We start from the raw sequence: 19,951 nt of genomic DNA on the forward strand, positions 1-19,951 counted from the left end.
GAGTTGTGTTATGACAACGTCCTTGAACTTTTAGTAGCTCGATTATGAAAAATTAAATTTTATTTATGCAACAAAGTTATTTTTAGGCTTGAAAAGAAAAACACGCAGACTGCTGCAGTCGAAGTGAAATTATTTTTATATTAAACTCTCGTAACGTGGTTGTTGTTGGGGCTATGAGTAGTGTGGTTAGTGTTGTGTCTGCTGCTATTTTAAAATTGAGAATTACACGGGCAATGCGAGACAGAATTCTCAATGCAACAGTGCTGAGAGAGTTAATGAGACGCTATGCCAGTTAACAGCCATGCAGAGCGAGCGAATGAGTGTGGAAGATAGAAAAGAAAACAAAAACGTGCGCTACCAAATTTGTTTGTCGAACGTGTTGAATGGCCAGTTGTTTGAAGCGAACTCGTTGGTCGTTGTTCTGGCAGACTTGTCTGGTACACGTTTCCAACTTGTTTGCTCGGCAGCTCATACTCGAACTCAAACTCTAACTCAAACTCGAACTCATACAAGTACTCATACCAAACACTTTTTGTTTTTATATATGTAGTAAAAATAGTTCCCTCATCTAATTTATTTTACTGACTTGCATTTTTCCACTCTTCTATTTACAGCTACAACAAAAATGACAGGAACGCAGTGAAAATCTGTATCTGTAATTGTATTATTGTCAAAGAATTTAAAAAATGTAGAAATATGCGAAGTAAAAAGTAAATAAATAAATACTAATAAATTGTGGGAGTAAAATTGAGGCAGCTGGAAGCGCACAAAATCTACAAAAGGTGGAAATAAAAAGCAAATTGACATTACGCACATTTGGCAACAAAAGCGGGGAAGGAGTCCCAGGAATATATAAAATATATTGTTCGAAGGAAAATAGCATTTAACGAAATTTTTTTCTTGACAACTTTCAAGTAACTGTGGCGTGCAAGGCGTTGTTAGCAAATATAATTCCTCTTGTGCAAACGTCGAAAGAAAAGCCTTCAAAATTAAACGCAACAATAAAAAGAAACCCCACAGCAATCATCCATCCAGTTTGATGAAAAACATGGACAAAAATGCCGGCGGCGACGGTAGCGATGGCAAATCGGGTGTCGGCGTCGGTCTGGGTGGTGGCGGCAGTGGTAAGGCCGGCTCTAGCGCCAGTGGGGGCGGTGGAGCCGGTGTGCACGATCCCTCCGCATTGTTGGATGCCGCCTCTTTATTTGGTAAGTGTTTATATTAAAATTGTTTTACTGTTGTGTCCAAATGCTAAGTGACATAATTTTTGTAATTTAATATGCAGCCTACTGGGGTCGCGATCCAGCAACTGCCGCCGCAGCCGCTTCCAATCCGCTATTTAATTCGCAATTTAATGCCGCTGCGGCAGCCGGCCTGGGCTTATTGCAGAACCCGGCTAGCGCGGCAAATGATCGCTATTCGATAGCGGCAGCTGCAGCGGCCGCCGCGTCACATCATCATCAGAATACCATGGCGGTGGCGGCATCCCAAGCAGCTAGTCTGGCTAGCCTGCACCCAGCAAGTGAGTTAAACTGTACGATCGTTGTAACTTTATAGTGTATACGAGTACATTTACGTATGTATACATGAAAATAGCAAATATTTCGGAGTCATTTATTATTTTCCCATAAATCATACAAAAGAAAATTTCAATACCAAATGTCTACGAAGGGTTAAGGGATTTTAGATGTGTAAAGTTTTATTTACGTCTTTCCGTTTTTGTGTGCAACATTGAAATAGCAGTGCCTTAAGTTTTTTAAGGTTGTGAAGGATTATTAATAAAATTTTGTACAGCTTTTGACGAAAGTATTTTTTTTTATAATTTATTTACATCTTTTTTCATTTAATACACATATGCATGTATTTCTTATATAATATTTTGATTATGCAAGTCTTACATTTTATAAAAGATTTTTCCATATTTTTAATATTATTCGTACCACTTTCCGTTTTTTTTTTGTGAACCCTTGCAGCGCGTTATAGGACTGCAAAGCAAGCAAGCTGGCTGAGTGCTCTACTTTTCGAATGGTCACCTTGCATTCACACATTAATTTGATCTGCGCCGTTATTTTCGTCTTTTCAGCGATCAGAAAAGTTTAGTTTTTAATTATTAATAGCACAGCAATAGGTCTGTACATGTAAAAGTTCACCAGTAAGTTGCCAGTAACTTAATTGAACGCAAAACCAGCAACAATTTGCAAGTTTTACCAACAGCTGATTAATTGTAGGCAGCAAAAATCACAAAAATTAAAATGTTTTTCACTTGAGCTACCTCGTATTAAATTAAAAAAAAAAAAAAAAAAAAATGAAGCACATAAAATGCAAAATAGCGAGCTTCGGAATCACATGATTTCATTTTGTCCACAATAATTTGCGCCATTTCATCATCGATGTTAGATGAAGGACATTCCATCAGCAATTGAAGCGGAGCTTTGAATAACGTTGTAAATGCCAAAATCGTTTTTTTACAGGAAAGACAAACAACGTTTTTGGAGGCTTTGTGATTGTTTTTTGTTCCTGTATTTTTGACTTGTCCAAAACAATGACATTAATAACTTATACGAAAAAAAAAAATTTGGGAATTTTAATTTCAAATTACAAGTAAGCGGTCATTTAAAAATTTTTTTCAGTGGCAAAACGTTTCATATTCCAAGCGCGACAGCAGTTGAAACGTTTTTCCACTATGCACAGCATCTATACTGATGGCTTTTAAAACGTTGTTCCATTGAGCAATACGGTTTGTAGGAACTCATGCAAAATGTTACTATCGCAAACAAAAATATTTTTTTTTTTTTTTTGCGTACAGTTTATTTATTTAATACAAAACGTTACTTCGGCATCAAAACAAAAATGTGTTCAAAACAGAAATGAAATTATTCCAAAAACTGTGAATATAGCTTTGAGCCCTTTTACACAATAACTTTCCAACCTATCTTTTTTGTTTACTGCTTTTTTAAATATTAATTTCCGAATGTTTTTTGACGGTCACATAAATAGGGCGAAAAACCATCGTGGTGTAAGTGTGCTCTTTCAAGTAAAAGGTTTATATATTGGGTTGGGGAAAAAGAAATGTCATATTTGTGATCCAAATTTAACGCTTTATTTAACGTACTTAAAATTATCCGATTCAAGTCAAATATGCCCCGTTTTGTTCGCAAACTTGTTGCCATTTAGAAGGCAACTTCATCATCCTCCCTTTATAAAACCCCCCCTCCTTATTTGCAAAAAACTCAGACAACCAGTTTTCGCAAGCCTCTTTTGAGGCCAACTTGGTATCACCAAGGGCGTTTTGCATGGACCGGAAGAGATGATAGTCACTTGGTGCCAGGTCCGGACTATATGGTGGGTGCGATAGGACATCACATCCGAGCTTCCGTAGCTTCTAGCCTTCTCATCAAAGATGTGTGAGGACGAGCGCTGTGCTGGTGGAACACAACACCATTCCTATTGACCAATTCTGGCCGCTTCTGGTCAATCGCCTGCTTCAAATGGTCAAGTTGCTCACAGTAGAAGACCGAATTAAGGGTCTGGCCATAGTTGAGCAGCTCATAGTGGATAATTCCCTTCCAATGCCACAAAACACAGAGAAAAAACTCCCTGGCGGTCAATCTGGGCTTGGCGATGGTTTGGGCCGGCTCGCCGCTTCTCGACCACGATCTTTTCCACTTGGCGTTGTCGTACGTGATCCATTTTTCACAGCCAGTCACCATCCGCTTCAAAAATGGGTGAAGTTCGCTCCGTTTTAGCAAAGAATCGCAAGCGTTGATTCGGTCCAAGAGATTTTTTTGCGTCAACACGTGTGGCACCCAAACATCCAGCTTTTTTTGGAATCCAATCTTCTGCAAATGGTTCCAAACGGTTTTGTGGTCTACACCTAGTTCCTGACTAATAGAGCGAATGCTCACATGCCGGTCTCTTTGGATAATTTCAACGATTTTATCAGTCTCTACAACACCAGAACGAAACGATCGAACCAACGCTTTGCTGTGCGATTCGTTACAGTATCAGGCCCATAAACTTCACAAATTTTTGCTGCCGCCTTCGTTGCATTTTTACCTCTAAGGTAGTAAAAACGTTAAATATGACGAATTTCTTGCTTGATGGACTCCATCTTTGACGCGCTATAACTTAAGACTGAAACGTACGATCATGGATAATCAGTAGAAATCTGAAGCAATCTAGCTTCGGTAATTTTGCATTTAGGATCCTTATATAAATTTTGTTTGCAAAAAGTAGTTTACAGTGACGGTACGATATGAAATTGCGCTTTTAATTCTCACTCAATTCGATCAAAGACGATAAAAAACCGTTTGTTCATTATAATTTTTTTCATAGAATTTGAAAAAATAGTCCATTATTTGACTAACACTAAATTTTTCGCAATTGAAATAGCAACGGCAATCACAAACCTAAATAAAAACATTAAATAAAATAAAATTACAGCAACTACACTTAAAACCTTTTTCCACATTACTTGTTCTTGAGCGTCTTTTTTTTAGGGATACTTTTGTTTTTCCTGGTTATATATGCATTTCCACTATTTCTAAGCTTTTTGTTTTTATTATCACTCCACTTTTCAACATTAAATTTCCTTTTTGTACCTCGGTTACACTTATCAATTACCTTCGACAATTGCGATCGTAACTTTTGCGTGTAACTTACAACTTTCTTCCACGGACTTACTTCTTCTAATTGCTTTTTAATTGCCTTATGGTCCGAAATTTTAACTTATTTGATGCTTTAGAGATGCAAGAGAGTAATAGTAACGGAAATCTTAAAAAAAAACACGTTTTGCAAAAAATGGCTTTTAAAACGTTATTCGTGGCTCCGCTTCAATTGCAATTCGCACATTTTAATTTATGCTAAGTTTTACTTTTGCTTTGAATTAAAATTTTACCTTAGCTACCAATCAGCTGTTTTTCCACTTGCAAATTCTTACAAGTAAAAATTTATCCAGTAAAAACTTGCAACTTACCCTCAAAATTAAATGTCATTTTGCTCTCTCATTTTCTCCTACTTTGCAAGTTTTTTGGGTACATGAACACCAGAACGTGATAATTTGTAAGAACTCTTACAAACTATTTGCTTCATGAACAGATCTAATTTCCAATGCTTAACACGTTCCCGCCGGCGCTGTTATTCATGGTCTTCGCCCACAGACGGCAACGTTTACATCTTTTCGCTCTATCGGAAGCGATTGCAGGTTATATAAAACGAAATTTTTTCATAAGGGTAGTCGTTTATGGCTTCTCATTTCATAGGTACCGTCTAATAAAGTACCATTGGTGGTACACGCCGTCCCATGAAGCAATCTTGTGCGGACCACCGCTGGTACGCGCCGCCCCATGAAGCAGACTTGTGCGAGCCACCGGTGGTACGCGCCGGCGTGAACGTGTTATTATCTGTTATGAGTTCTGGAATTATTTTTATCACCTTTCATATACGAGTATCTTTTTCTAAATGAAAAACAAATGAAAAAAAGAGTCGTATGTTCTCATTTTGCCTAGTTCATATCCAAAGTAAAAATATGAATTTGCATATGTATTAGTAAACAAAATGTGTATGTGTTAGTTTCCATCATCACCAGTTCTTGTAGGGTGTTTTGTTCAATGCCAACTACTACTCTGTTTGATCGGGTTTTTTCGCCGCGCCTGTGGTACTTTGGTGAACACATTTGCTTTGCGTTCGATAGCCATGAGTTCGAATTCCGGGTAGAATTGTAACTTTGCTATACTTCTTTCATGTAACAAATGAAATTAATTTCTGTAGGGAGTGAAACAGCAAACGCATTTGCAATTACGATAAGATGTCGTTTGAAGAAAACGCTCCTAGAATAAATATCAGTACATGACTTCACATTTCTAGATGCATCACCTACCCAACTGTGTTGGATCTGAAGTTTGAAAGTGTGTATACATGAACTTATGTGTATGTACATACATATTTGTTTATATTTATTTCTTTCTGTTTTTAATCTTTTTAAACAAAAATTACATCAAACTCAAAAAATTTCCTTTTCATTAAAAACAAAAAAAAAAAAATTTCAGTAAAAATTTTCTTAAATGCTTATATGTATGTATGAGACATCACGAATATATTGTACATACATACACACGTTGACTATTAATTAGAAACGCGATATTTTGACCAGTTTTGAAAACTTTTCCTTTATATATTTCCTTATATATTTAATTTTATATAAGGTTTATAAAAATTCGAAAAAAATTTCATCGAAATTTCAAACTTTAATTTGTTTATGCCGTTTTATAGCCCATTAAATTTATAATAAAGTTTAATAGAGTGCAAGTTTGAAGTGGCTTAAAATTTTCGTTGATTTTTAATAATTTTTGGTCCTGAAATTTTCCCAATACAACGAATGCACCACATTTTTTCGTATTTTTTCTCGATTAGTTCAAATCACGAAAAACTATTGGAAATCTCTCATTTAAACTATCTTTTGTTATTTTTATTTTATTTTACTTATTTTTATTTTATTTTACTTATTTTTATTTTATTTTTTCTTTTTTATTCTATTTTTTAATTTTATTCTATTTGATTTGAATGTAAAATTTTCATTTTACTTTTTTTATTTTATTTGAATACCTAATTTTTTTACTTTTTTATTTCATTTAATATTTAATTTTATATCTCATCTAATTTTTTATGTAAATAACACTTTTTTATTGTAATAAAACTAAACTCCTGCAGTGAAGCAGACTTAAATGAATCTTCAATTTCTTACATTTTTTCACTTTTCTCTCTCTCTTGCCTCGACAGGTTGGTGGTCTATGGCTCAACTGGCAGCTCAAGACTACTTCACCCGTCTGCAAGCTTCTGGTCTGTCACCGTTTGCGCATCCCGATGTAATGGCTGCTTTTGGTCCAGCGGCACTGGGCCTAGGTGGAGCAACCGGTGCAGGCGGTACAGGTGTGAACAGCGCTGGGGGCGGTGTCGGTGCTTTGGGCGCTGGCGCAGGTGGAAGCAATGTCGGCAGTGGCAACAGTTCATCGTCTAGCAGCAAATCGAGCAAATCCCGCAAAGAGAAACGTCAGCAACAGCAGCAGCAACAACAACAGCAACAACAAAATCTAGCTGCCGCAGCAGCGGCGGCAGCTGCAGCAGCAGTAAGTGCTAATCCTGCCGCCGCCTTGGCCGGTATGCACGGACTGGTCGGTGCTGGTGGATCGCTCAATCCCACCTCGATGGGTATGGTTGGTAGTGGCAGTACAGGCAACACCACTGGTGTTGGTGGCAGCAGCGGCGGCAGTAGTTCGTCGTATAAAGTGAGTTCGTGTGTTGATGTGTGCATTTATTGTTTTTAATTTGTGTAATCTTCCTAATGCATTTGTGTCGGTCTAAATCTTATAGTCGAGTTCAACCAGCTATAGTAAACCGTCGGTGAGTCCAGTTCTACCGCCACCGCCCGGTTCGGCATACGATCCGGTGCAGCTGCATAAAGAACTGATGGCAATGCAAGCGGCCGCAGCATCTGGTAGCTCTTCCAGTTCCTCATCATCGAAGAAATCCTCATCGCACCACCATACACAGTCACATCAGAGCAGTAGCAGCGGCAGCGGTGGTGGTAGCAGTGGCTTAGGCATGTCCAGTGGAGCTTCCACTTCCCTTGGCGGCAACAACAGCAGCAATAGCTCAAATAAAAACTCTTCAATGAGCAGCGTCAGCAATGCGGCAATGCATCATTTGAGTGCGCTAGGCGGCAATGTTGGTGGAAGCAATTCAACGGCGCACCACATCAATGCGTTAATGTCGCCGCATGGCTCATTGGGCGCCAGCAGCGGTATGGGTAGTGGAGGCAGTAATATGGGTGATGCTAGGAGTAGTGCTGGCAGCAACAGTTCGGCTTCGAGCAGCAAAGCGGAGCGGGACAAAAACAACGCTTCGCTAAATGCGCTCAGTTCGCTCTCACAATTCGGCGCACTCGGCATGAGTCCGCAGCAAAGTATGCAAGCGGCAATGAATGCGTTTGCTGCATCCAATCCAGCAGCTGCGGCCGCTGCAGCAGCAGCAGCCTCGGCGGCGGCAAGTGGTGGCAAAGGTGGCAAGGATTACATGCCAACGGGTATACTCAGGTGAGTTAGCGGGGAATATTGTTGTAATATTGGGCTACATTTTTGTTATTTATGAGAGCAGTATGAGTGTGGCAGTTGTAATGAAGGGTGTTTATAAGGGTGTGCAGCAGTGCTAATAACTTTTTATTTTGTATGGTGTGGCGCTTGCAAATATTTTGGGTTTTAGTGCAATTTTGGTTTCTAACTTTAATTATAATTTTTTTCTGCATTTCTTTTATTCTCGGCATTTGGTACGTTTTTCCACCACAAACAAATGAATTTATCACTTTTGAACACTCATAAAAAATACTCCTTGGTTTACGTAGTGCTGCACTGGAAGGAAAGTAAGATCCTCCTTTTTGTTAATGGCTCTTTTGATATTGTTGTTGTATACATACGCATATTCTCATTTGTTTATCTGTGACCAAAATGCAATAATATCTTCACACGAGGCTTTTACATTGAAATTCTGATTATGGAGAATTTATTTTTGGACACAGATATATATTTCCATACATACATATGTACATTCAAAGTCTTATAATTTAACAGTTAATCGGGTAAACGATTCACACAGCATGCTAACATCCATTTGTTTCGCTGGAAAGTAAAATTTTCATTATGCCAACTAAATTGAAGTTCCAAATTTACATACAAACGTTGTTAGAGCAAAATGTTTTCCAAACTTTTCCAAAAATACTGGCTCGTGTACATTTATGGAATTCTCTCACTCTCGCTGTCTTAAAGTCACCATCACACAAATATTCATCGCTTTTATTTTGTTTATTTTATCTCGTACGTACTTTTTATTCGCACCAGGAATGCAACTCTGTGTGTCTTCAAAGTACCATTTCATTCTACTAATATGGTTTTTATTTCATACTTTTCAACTTTTCCGCTCGCTCTTGGATTCGGCTCATAGTGATCATCAATCCCTGCTGGGTGTACGCCTGCCGCCCGATACGGAGATTATCAAGTACACGTCGTCCATTGTGGGACCAAAAATACCCGGTACTACTTCGCGTGGTCGTAAAAAGACTATTTCAGACGAACAACAACAACAACAATTACTTGCACAACAACAACTCCAACAACAACAACAATTGCAAAAACAAGAGCTAGACGCCACAACAAATGCACTCTCCTCTCTGCTGGCAATTCCAGGTCTGAGCCCGGCCAAGCGGGCTAGACTCGAAATGGAGTATGCAGCAATGGCGGCGGCGGTGAATGTCGCCCAACAGCAACAACACCAGCAACAGGTGCAGCAGCAGCAACAGCAACATCAACAACAGCAGGCTCAGCAACAGCAGCAACAACAACAACAAGCCCAGCAACAGCAGCAGCAGCAACAACAGCAGCAACAACAACAATTACAACAGCAACATCAGCACGCTTTGAATATGGCAGCCGCTAGTGGTTTCGGTGGCATTGGTGTTGGCGGTACAAATGCAAGTTCGGCAGCCCAAGCGGCCGCAGCTGCAGCGGCTGCGGCTGCTGCGCTTGGACAATTAAGTGGTCCGGCTGCTGCAGCTGCACTAAGTGCCAGTGGTCTTGGCATGGGGGCACCGATGGGTCTTCCCGGTTTGGGCGGCCTGGGTGGTCTCGGCAGTGTCGGTGGTGTTGGAGGCTTAAGCAGCACTGGGCGTCTAGATCCACATTCGATGGGTCCAACCTCACTAAGTGCTACGTCCAGTAATAGTCGTGACTCATCAACAGATCGCGTGGAAGTGATAAAATTACCGCCCACGATCACCTCAAATGGCGCCTACAATTTATCAAATAAAAATAAAGACTTGCTCGATCTGACGGGCGACAATAGCAGCGGCGCAGGTGTGAATCTCAGTATGAAATCATCATCGTCTGCCACATCAACGGCAAGTAATGCCGCAGCAGCAGCATCGGCGCTGATCGGTACAGCTGCTAATCCCATAATGATCGAGGACTACGATGCCCCGTTGAATTTGTCAATGAAACCAGCTGACAAGCAGAGTTCTGCAGGTGCCATGGCATCATCTATGATCGGTGGCAGCAGTGACTACAGCAGCCCAGTAAATATGGGCGGCACTGTGGCGGTTCCTTCAGGAAGCGGTGGTTCGAATAGCTTGCAAAGTCTGACCTCGATAACTGCAGCGCTGGGCGGCGGAAGCACCACCCCACTACCATGTGGCGGTGCCGGCGGCAGCGGTGGCAATACGGGAAGCAGTGGCTCGGCCGGTTCCAGCGGTGGGGGAAGCAGTGGTGATCGGTCAGGACAACCGCCGTTTAAGGAGGGGCGACCACGCAACCTGGGGCGTGGCGTGTCTAAGCCGAAAAAGAACACAGTTGCTTCGCTGTTGGCGCAGTCACGTGCAGTGGGTATAAAACCAATGCTAGCCACACAACAGTTGCTCCAACAAGGCGCCGATTTGGTAAGTGTGAATAATTGCAATTAAACAATTGGCAAATAGTTTAAACTACACATTGCAGGAAAAAATTCGACAGGCGCTAAATGAAGCGAACGCACAACTGGACCTTTCCACAGATTCTGAAAGCGTCGCGGCGGAAAGTGGTCTCTCCGAATCTGAGAGTGAAGATGCAAACATTCTAAATGTGACCGAGTTGCGCGTGCCGCTCGATTTGGGTTGGAAGCGTGAAACAGTCATACGTGGGCTAACCAAAGCGGGCCAGATACGCGGGGAGGTGGTGTATTATGCCCCCGGTAGCACAGTGGCGCTCAAGAACATTGGTCAAGTGATCTCTGTGAGTTTGTAGACAACTTTTTCTAACCTCTTTTGTGCGAAATTAAATTTTGTGCGAGTGTGATAATTTAAATTTACACATTTCCTTTGTAGCATTTGGAGAAGAATCCATCGAAGCTAACGCGCGACAATTTCAGCTTCTCATCCCGTGCTATTGTTGGCTCATTTTTGCAGCCCGCTCCTCCGCCATATGCCAACGATGGCGAATACATACGCATGACAGATGAAGATGTAGCCAAGCGCTTGGAGGATTTAAAAATTTTTACGCGTCAAACATTGAATGTGGAACAGCGTATTGAGATCGCTAAGCAACAACAGGTCATGCGCGATGCAAAAAAGCAACAAAAAGAAGAGATGGCGCGCAACAAAGAAAAAGCACGGCAGGAAAAAAACGAGAAGCTTGAGCAGCAACGAAAAGAAAAGGAGTTAAAAAACCAGCAAATGATTGAGGTGAGTTATGGCTAGTGAAGGGGAGGAGCAAATACATACATACAGCAATTGAGTATGGATATTATAGAGAGATGCTAAATAACTCAATCACCAGAATTTTTACGACATAAATGCAAACTTACTAGAGAATCCAGTAATGCTGAGACAGTTTGGGGGCGATATTCGGTGTTCCATTAAGACCAAATATTTTGAATTTAACGCTTTTAGTCAGTCGTACAGAGGTGTTGTATGACAGCTGCGATGTGTGAACTTTGAAATTCAGTCATTCTGGACTACTAATAGAAATTTTAGAAATTGCCTACTGAATAAAAGGAGTTTTACGGAAAGGGTTTTAAAATATTATTTCGCAACGCACTGATGTGAATTCTACACCACGATCATGAGATTTGACGCTGTTAGAATTCTTTTTAGTGATTAAGATACTTTCAAGCTGTGTCATGTTGTTGTTGTTGTTGTTGTTGTAGCAGCATAAATATTCCCCGTGCATATACGAGAAATGCTGTTGAAGTGATAGTCCTTGGCCGGATATAAATCCGGGTCGTTACGCTTGCGTAGAACCGACTGTCGCGGGAACGGCCATGTTTTCGTTGTTGTTTTTGTTGTTGTAGCAGTAAGAGAAGCCCCGTCAGTGTAGAGTATATCAACGGTCGTCTTCGTCAGGCTCATCTAAAGGTAGGCCCAGGAAATTTGCTGTTTCGACAGGTTGCGTCCAGAGGGAGAGGGATGTTAGATGAGTGGGTTTTAAAGGGCATGTGAAAAGGTGGTTAGTGTCGTGCGGGGTGCCTTCACATGCCGGACATATGTTTGGTATGTCGGAGTCAATTCTGGATAAGTAAGAGTTTAACCTGCTAGAATATCGAGAGCGTAATTGTGCCAGTGTTACGCGGGTTTCACGGGGAAACTGGAGCTCTTCATCTGCTTTAGGTGGTGGTTGGACTCCGATTATGGCATTCACTGGACGGGAGCTTATGAAGTAGGGAACAGTCTCCCGGTGAACGTCGTTTAATGTCTGTCTAAACACTGTCTGGTCCAGTAGGTGTCTGTTTGTTTTGTGCTGGATCTCGTCGGCGTAGTGTAGTCGTCGCATGCTTTCATTGTTGTTGTTGTTATAGCAGCATAAACATTCCCCATACTTACATACGGAGAATTCTGCTGGAGTGACAGTCCTTGGCCGGATATAAATTTGGATCGTTTCGGTAACGTCGCATGTTTTGCTTTAAATTTTAAGTTATAAAGTATTTGCTTTAATTTTGATTAAAAATTAATTAAACATGAAAATATAGTCCATTGTTGGCATTATGGACCAAAAATAGGGGCGACGTTCCAGGGTTAAATTATTCGTCAAAAGCAACGACGTTGCGAGACATGCATATTTATCTGATACTATATTGCCTACATAACTTCAGTGCACTTGAATTTCCACTTAAAATTTTTTTTGCAAAAATATTTTAGTCCAAAATACATTAAATTCAATTTTTTGCGCAGTGGTCTTGTGCATTTTCTCTACAGTTAAACAATTTTTTTTAATCTATGCGGTTTTGGAGCAATTTAAAACTTTTACTTTATCCAAAATATCAAAATTCGATTTGCTATTAAACTGCATAATCAAAATTTGTCTAAGAATTTTTGTTAAAAGTGGGTTTAACGCAGTCTACATGTCTTCCGCCGAGGCATCACGCGCCACACAATCGTTATTAATCTAAATTTTTCAAAGTTAAAAACAAATAGTTATTTGCACTCACTTCCTTTATTTTCCCCCCTTTACTCATTCCTGTGCTTCTTTGTCTTTTCCTTGCAGGCACGCAAGAAGCGTCAAGAAGAACTAGAACGCATCAAGCAAGAGGAGCTGCTCAAGAAACAACAGGTAATGTGGAATTCTATGAAAATTTGCTGCAACCTTTTCATTTGCACAATTTCGTATTTTCAAAAGGCGATGGAGAATTCTTTTAATATATTTTCATATATTATACATTTTCACAATTGCGGACTTAAAATTGAAACGATATTGAATATTAATTATACAATTTTTATTTATTTATTTTTTCCTTTAGGAAAAAGAAAAGAAACGACAAGAAGCTATTTTAGCTAAAGAACAGGTATTAGCTGAGTACCTTTTCTCTACGCTTAGTAGTGTAGTAGTAGCTTTCTGTTTTTTTTTTTTCGAAATTGGCTGCTCTTATTTCTACTTTTTTGATATAGTTTTAAATTTTCTAAAACTTTGGTTTTATTTAATATAATATATTTGGCGCGGCATTAAGGGGGGACCCTCATTTATCGGGTCAAAAAAATCGATTTTTTGGAAATAATTTTAATCTATTCTACAACTATTTAAGAATATACTTTCAAAATTTCAAGTCGATATCTGTATTTTTGAAGGAGTGACAAAATTTTTAACAGGACGCGACGGGTGGCCTGATCGCCTGTATCCAAAACTTTAAACGCGTTTTTCTCGAAACATCATTTTTCGATTTTGTGTACACAATTGAGAACGCTGTATTGAACCAATCAGGCTTTACAATAGCTCATTTTAAAGATAATTAAATTGTTTTCAATGTGACATTAAGTGTTTAAAAAAAAAAAAAGATTTTCATATTTTTTTGTAATTTTAAAGTCAATTTTTATGCATGAAAAATCACTTTTAACATAAAACTGGGTAAAAAATATCAATTTCGACATTTTTTTTTAAATCAAAATGTCACATCGAAGGTATTATCCTAAAGTTTTAAAAAAAATTTGGTTTTTTTATTTCAGAAAAAAATTCAGAGCGCTAGAATGTACACAGATAGAATGAGGTGCCATGGACGAGGTGTATATTTCCATACTTAAAATGTTTTTTTCTTCTCCGAAAATTTTTGTAGACAGTCAAGACATTTATTAAAGTACTTTATGAATTACAAAACGTTTGAAGTTATTTTACCTGAGAAAAAAATTCCCAAAAATGATGCATTTTTCGACCGTCTAAATGAGGGTCCCCCCTTAAAATAATCACAAAATAAAAATTTGCATTAGTTTTTAAAAGAGATTTTTGAAATTACCTTTCTTTATTTATAGTAAAAGTGCAGCAGTAATGATTTTCGGTCTTAAACTTTCCTTTTGCAATTCCGACTTTTCAGTATTTTTGCTTGAATCGTTTGGCTTTATTTTAAATATTGTATATTTTACACTCTTTTGCATTTAAATTATAAATACTAAATTTTCCTTTTTGTTAATTTCACCTACAGGAACTCCAAAAACAGAAAGAAGCATTACTTGCCGCCGAATTGGTGAGTAAAATATTTTTTCGAAACTTTCTCGCCACAAATCACTGAACGATTTTTCTTTTTTTACCTGGTGCGTTTTCTTTACTGCAGGAACGTGAACGCCGCCGTCAACATATGGCACTTGTGCGCCAGCTGGAGGCGCGTCGTAAATTTGTAGAGCGTGAAAAGAAGAAACATCAAATGATTTTAGATCGTCTGATATTGCGTGAGAAGCGCATGGCTATTAGAAAGCGTGATTCAGAAATTTTGGCACAAATAAGGTGAGGTGCTGTCATAAAATTAAATTCAGTAAAAGAAAAGCAGAAAATTACAAAGTTGTATACAAGAAGAAAAAAACAACGCATGAAGTGAACAACGGGTTTTTTTTGATCACACAAACTGTTTTGTTTTAACTCTTAATTTTCCTCTTTCTGCACAGAAAACCACAAGAAGACTCTGAAGTTACACATCCTCATGAGTTAGCAGAATTGGAACGCATCGGTGGCAATCGTTTGCCCGGTCAAGCTATGGCCGATTTGCTGATGGTTTTCGAGTTTTTGCACAACTTTGGCGAAACATTAGGATTTGGTGAGCATTTGATTTCATTCTGAAAAACTATTGAATGTTTGTAACAGTTTAAAATAATTTGAAATTGACGTTCTCCCCTTCTCCATTCGCTTGCAGACATGGAGTCACTTCCCACTCTGCAGAACCTGCATGATGCTCTAATTAGTGACAGCAATCCCGACGCTGAAGAGGAGCTGCTATCTGTGATGACTCATCTGTTGGTGTGCGCCATCGAAGACCCGGGCATACCGAATCCCGGCCGCCACACCACACTCCTCGGACAATCGTTGCGTAACGCCGATATTACCAACTCCAACGTTTCGGAGATTTTGCGTATTTATCTATATGCCACTGCCACCGGTGAGATACGTCAATTGCACGGCATAACAATGGATCGTGAGCGTGAACGTCGTATACCCGATCATCATCAGGTGGACGCCGAAACCGCCTCACATTCGGGTAAAAACGCCGAGTACTATAAACTGCTACATGAAAATGAGACGTGGAAATTGTCGCATTCACTCAAGAATCGTCCCTTCGTTGCATTGAATCCCACAAGAAAGGCGCAAATACTCGCACATCTTTGCAATGATCTGCTTATGAATAAGGCAGTGCTAAAACAGATCGATGGTAGTTTAGAGACATGCGCTCAAATGCGTAAAGAGAAGTACATGACCGACATGAAGGTACGCAAATACAAGGCGTTGCATCAACGCAAGGCGCGCATCGAGGCGTACGAGAAGGCGCAGGCAGAACGCGAGGCGGCAATGCAAGCAGCCATTGCAGCACAGCAGAAGGCCGATGCCGAACGTATGCAGAAAGAGGCTGAGGCAGCAGCTGCTGCGGCGGCGGAAGCGGCGGCAAATGCAGCAGTGGCTGCGAATGCGAATACAGCAACAGAGAATACGGGTGACGAAAAAGACGGTGACGGTAGCAAAACCAATACTGCTGCAGCTGATGGTGCTAATGGCGGCGATGCGTTGTCAAGTAGTAATGCTAATAATCCGGTCACGCCGGAGAGTGCAGAGCATAACAACAGCAGTACTACCAACAATGGTGAGAATCATAACAAGGAAGTGAATGATACAATCGCCGAACGATCTGACAAGATGGATGTAGATGGAGAGACGGCATCAATCAATAACGGTGAAGACAGTAACGCCGCAAAGTGTGACAACAAGGAGCAGTCAATGCCTGTGGCAGTGGCCATAAATGCGTCTGCAACAACTACTGTCGTTGGCGCCAATAATGCTTCAGATGTGCCGCCGCCACATATGCTACAGACGCCATCGTTGCCAAATGTTTTCGACGGCCTTAAATACGATGTGAGTCCCACAAAAAGTTACACTAGTGACAGCGCGGTTACACCCTGTAAGCAACTGAAGCCGGAAGAACCAGTGCTAGGGACGACGCCTGCTTATCACAATGGCGTCAGCAATATGCCAGGCAGTTTGCCAGCCGTTTGTGTACCAGCGACGACCGTTCCAACAGCAACACCGTCCGATTTGAGTAATCTGTTAACAAAAAAGAGTGGTAATGAAGATGTTCCAGCCGATGTGGGATTGGATGATGATCTCAGTGATTTGGAATCGGAGATAACGAACGTTGAGGAAGATGAGGACAATCGATTGAGCGCGGATGAGTTGCAAAAGAAATTGGACAAGATATTACGCGCATCAATGAATTGCAAGGAGCTACTGGAGAAGAGTACGAATCAGCTGCGAGCCACTTGCTTTGGCCAAGATCGTTTTTGGCGACGCTACTGGAAATTGCCGAAAGCAGGTGGTATCTTCATCGAAGCATTGGAGTCGGCACAAAATGATATATTCCACTACCAGGAAGTGTTAGAGGCAGAAGCGGAAGAAGAACGCGCTGCTAAATTGGCGAACGGTGAAACTGAGGCTAAGGATGAGTGCAAAGAGGAACAGGGTGATGAGATAGGCGCGGAGACGCAGAATGTCGATGAACATGGAGAAGAATGCCAGATAGAAAGTAAGGGGGCTAGCACTGAAAAAGCTCTTGATACTACCGAAGACCACAGTATGGAAGCCACAGCGATAGCCGTGAAGGACGACGATGAAAAGATGCAAGTTGACAGCGTCGCGGAGGTGACAACGACCAATTCAGTTGCCACTAACAACAGCAACAACAATACCAATGGCAACAATACCAATACCGTAGATGTTACGCTTTCAGCAGTGATAGACGATGACGACGACGATGTCGTGCTCACCAGCAAAGACGAACCGGAGATTGTCGATTTGCGGGATGACGACGATGATGATGATGACGTCGTGCACACAGCAACCATACCAGCGCCGAAACGCATGGACATTGATGCGGACAACTATGGTCTAGCTAAGAAGCCACATATCGACGCAGCGACCATTTCCACTAAAACGGACTTCGAGGCGGAGATCAAAATACCCGCCATTCCAGCGCAATTCAATGCAGCTATCGCTGCCGCTGCCGCCGCCGCAGCCGCTGCGGCTGCAGCCAATGCGAATGCAACAAATGCCATTGCGGCTAATGCTATCGGCGAAAAAAACTGTGATAAAAATGAGATTACAATGTTGACGCCGTCGCCGTCACCGATGGGGATGTCGATGCCTACACCGACCCCAACACCAACACCAATCCCAACATCCATGATAATGCCGATGCCATTGCCATTGTCCATGCCGTTGTCTATGCCAATGCCGTTACCGTTGCCGATACCGCTGCCAGTGTCAACGGCTGCGCAAATGAGCAGCAACAATACAATAGTCAGCTGTAGCAACAACATTAGCATCAGCGCACCCAGCATTAGCAGTGTAATGCCCAGCATTGGCGGTTTGGATGTGAGCAGCACAACATCAGCCATCATCGACAGCGTTGTGAAGGCAGAAGACTTAAAGAAGGAAGACGACTGCTTCATTGTGTCTGCGACAAGTGGTGATGACGCACTCTTCAAACAGCCGGTAAATGTCTCAGATAAGTGGTTTTCGATACTCGATCGCGATTTGCCATTGATGTCGACCGAACCGATGGATGAAGCAAGCCTCAAAGAGTATAAGATGGCTTTCGCAAATGTCTCATGCGACTCTCTCTTCCAGACACAGGGCCATCCTTGGGAGGTGCAGAATGTCGTGCAGTATTTCAACGTGACTTTGGACGATTGCAAAGTGGACCCAGCCAAATTCGTGCAGGAGTGCATTCTTTCACTTTCCGGTCTGGATGAGAAGCAAATGGAAGCGAAGATACGTGAGTACGAGAAGAAGATGTTGTTAGCTGCAGCTACGGCAGCTGAAGGTGTGGACAGCATAGAGGCTGCGATAGCATCACCGGCGGAGTCAAAAAACTGCCTGGATTCTCCTCGTCAGCGATTGAAGAGTGAGGAAGCGGCGGATAGCGGTGATGAGGAGGAGAATGACCAAAAGTACGAGAATGATTGTAAACCATCCACATCCGCAGCAGCCGCTGTCGCAAATTTGTCATCATCTCCCGCTATTAAAACCGATGTAACGAAAAGTGAAGGCATCGAGGAGGAGCACACCGAAGACAAGAAGTTTTTTCCCTTTTTGAACGATACAAAAATGGACAGTGGCGGCAATGGTGAGTGTAAGCCGACCAAAGACACCATCGATGGTGCCGCAAACGAAGCCAAAGAGAACGACTTCAATACAGTCAGACTAGAAATACGCATGGACGACATTGCTGGCATGTCCATACAAAATTTAGCAAATATGTCGTTGCAAAATCTCACCACATTCCTTCAATACGATGTACAAACGCCGCTCTCAATGACACCAGAAGAACAAAAACTGCTGGACAAAGTGAAGAAGGAGGGCTACCCTAAGAAAATAACCGGCACATATGTGCCGCGCGATTTGCGCTACGGCTGGTGGAAGTTGGATACTTTCGAAATGCTGCAGCGCGTCATCGATTCCCTGGATCCGAGCGGCTTGCGTGAACGCGATTTACAAGAGAACCTTATGCGCTTCATGCAACAGGAGGATCCCACCATTGGCATCAAGTACCCAATGGCAAGCAAACCTGGCGAAGATGCCACTTACATGGAACCCGACAAGCCGCACGATTGGAATCCAAAAATAGCCAAACGTACCGAACTTGCACTGCTCGATCAACTTGAAGCGTTGGAGGACAAAATAGCTAGCGCTTCAATGCAACTGAAGAACTGGCAGCTGCCACCTCGCATCGAAAGCGAAATCAATCTCGAACTTGAAGATGTAACCGAGGAAGACTTCATCAGCATTATACCAATGATACGTGAACGCATCATAGATTTGGAGGCCAACATCGAGCGACGCTACTTGAAGCCGCCACTTGGCTCACAGACAGGTGATGCGCACTTAGCGGTAATTGCGCAAAATCAACACACCACTACACAAACGCAAAATTCAGCAGCCGCTGCTGCATTCCTGATGCAAATGCAACAACAGCAAGCGGCTGCTGCACAACAGCAGCTCATCAATATGCAACAACAACAAACACAGAATGTAATCAATGCTTCGGCGTTTAATGAGCGCGCAATGGCAATTGCAGCTGCCAATGCTGCCGCGGCCGCAGCAGCTGCTGGTAATGCGAGCGGAGATGCAGCGGGCGGGCATACAGCAAACACCAGTGGCAATAACTCAGGTGGCGATTCGCCAGCAAGCAACTGTGACAGCGAAAAGGATGAGAAGGTGGAGAATATACCCAAAGGTTTGGCATCGTGGCGGGATGCGGTGTCACGTTCACACACCACTGCACAATTGGCGATGGCGCTTTACGTGCTGGAATCGTGTGTGGCCTGGGATAAGAGCATAATGAAGGCGGTAAGTGCAATTGCAAAAAAAAAAAACACAGAAAAAAAAACTAACTAAAAAAAAAAAAAAAAGATAAGTGG

The 19,951-nt window shown here is 41.6% G+C and overlaps 1 protein-coding gene across 7 annotated transcripts in view; it reads left to right on the forward strand.

The window, feature by feature from the left end:
* Window positions 1-713: 713 nt before the first annotated feature.
* Window positions 714-19,951, forward strand: part of LOC129244732 (uncharacterized) — a 34,940-nt gene continuing 15,702 nt past the window's right edge. For 2 of the 7 annotated variants that reach the window (XM_054882528.1, XM_054882534.1), the window contains exons 1-14: window positions 720-1,208; window positions 1,286-1,522; window positions 6,778-7,283; window positions 7,369-8,090; window positions 8,396-8,413; window positions 8,992-10,477; window positions 10,536-10,808; window positions 10,901-11,257; window positions 13,056-13,121; window positions 13,309-13,353; window positions 14,479-14,520; window positions 14,608-14,777; window positions 14,936-15,084; window positions 15,181-19,880. In XM_054882528.1, coding sequence (XP_054738503.1) covers window positions 1,040-1,208; window positions 1,286-1,522; window positions 6,778-7,283; window positions 7,369-8,090; window positions 8,396-8,413; window positions 8,992-10,477; window positions 10,536-10,808; window positions 10,901-11,257; window positions 13,056-13,121; window positions 13,309-13,353; window positions 14,479-14,520; window positions 14,608-14,777; window positions 14,936-15,084; window positions 15,181-19,880 — 8,940 coding nt within the window. In that variant the 5' untranslated portion in view covers window positions 720-1,039. Of the gene's footprint in view, window positions 1,209-1,285; window positions 1,523-6,777; window positions 7,284-7,368; window positions 8,091-8,395; window positions 8,414-8,991; window positions 10,478-10,535; window positions 10,809-10,900; window positions 11,258-13,055; window positions 13,122-13,308; window positions 13,354-14,478; window positions 14,521-14,607; window positions 14,778-14,935; window positions 15,085-15,180; window positions 19,881-19,951 lie in introns of all 7 variants that reach the window. The other 5 variants (XM_054882529.1, XM_054882533.1, XM_054882530.1 and 2 more) reach the window with 5 other exon arrangements.

Source organism: Anastrepha obliqua, chromosome 4, assembly GCF_027943255.1.
Source record: "Anastrepha obliqua isolate idAnaObli1 chromosome 4, idAnaObli1_1.0, whole genome shotgun sequence".
In the NCBI taxonomy this organism is placed as follows: domain Eukaryota; kingdom Metazoa; phylum Arthropoda; class Insecta; order Diptera; family Tephritidae; genus Anastrepha; species Anastrepha obliqua.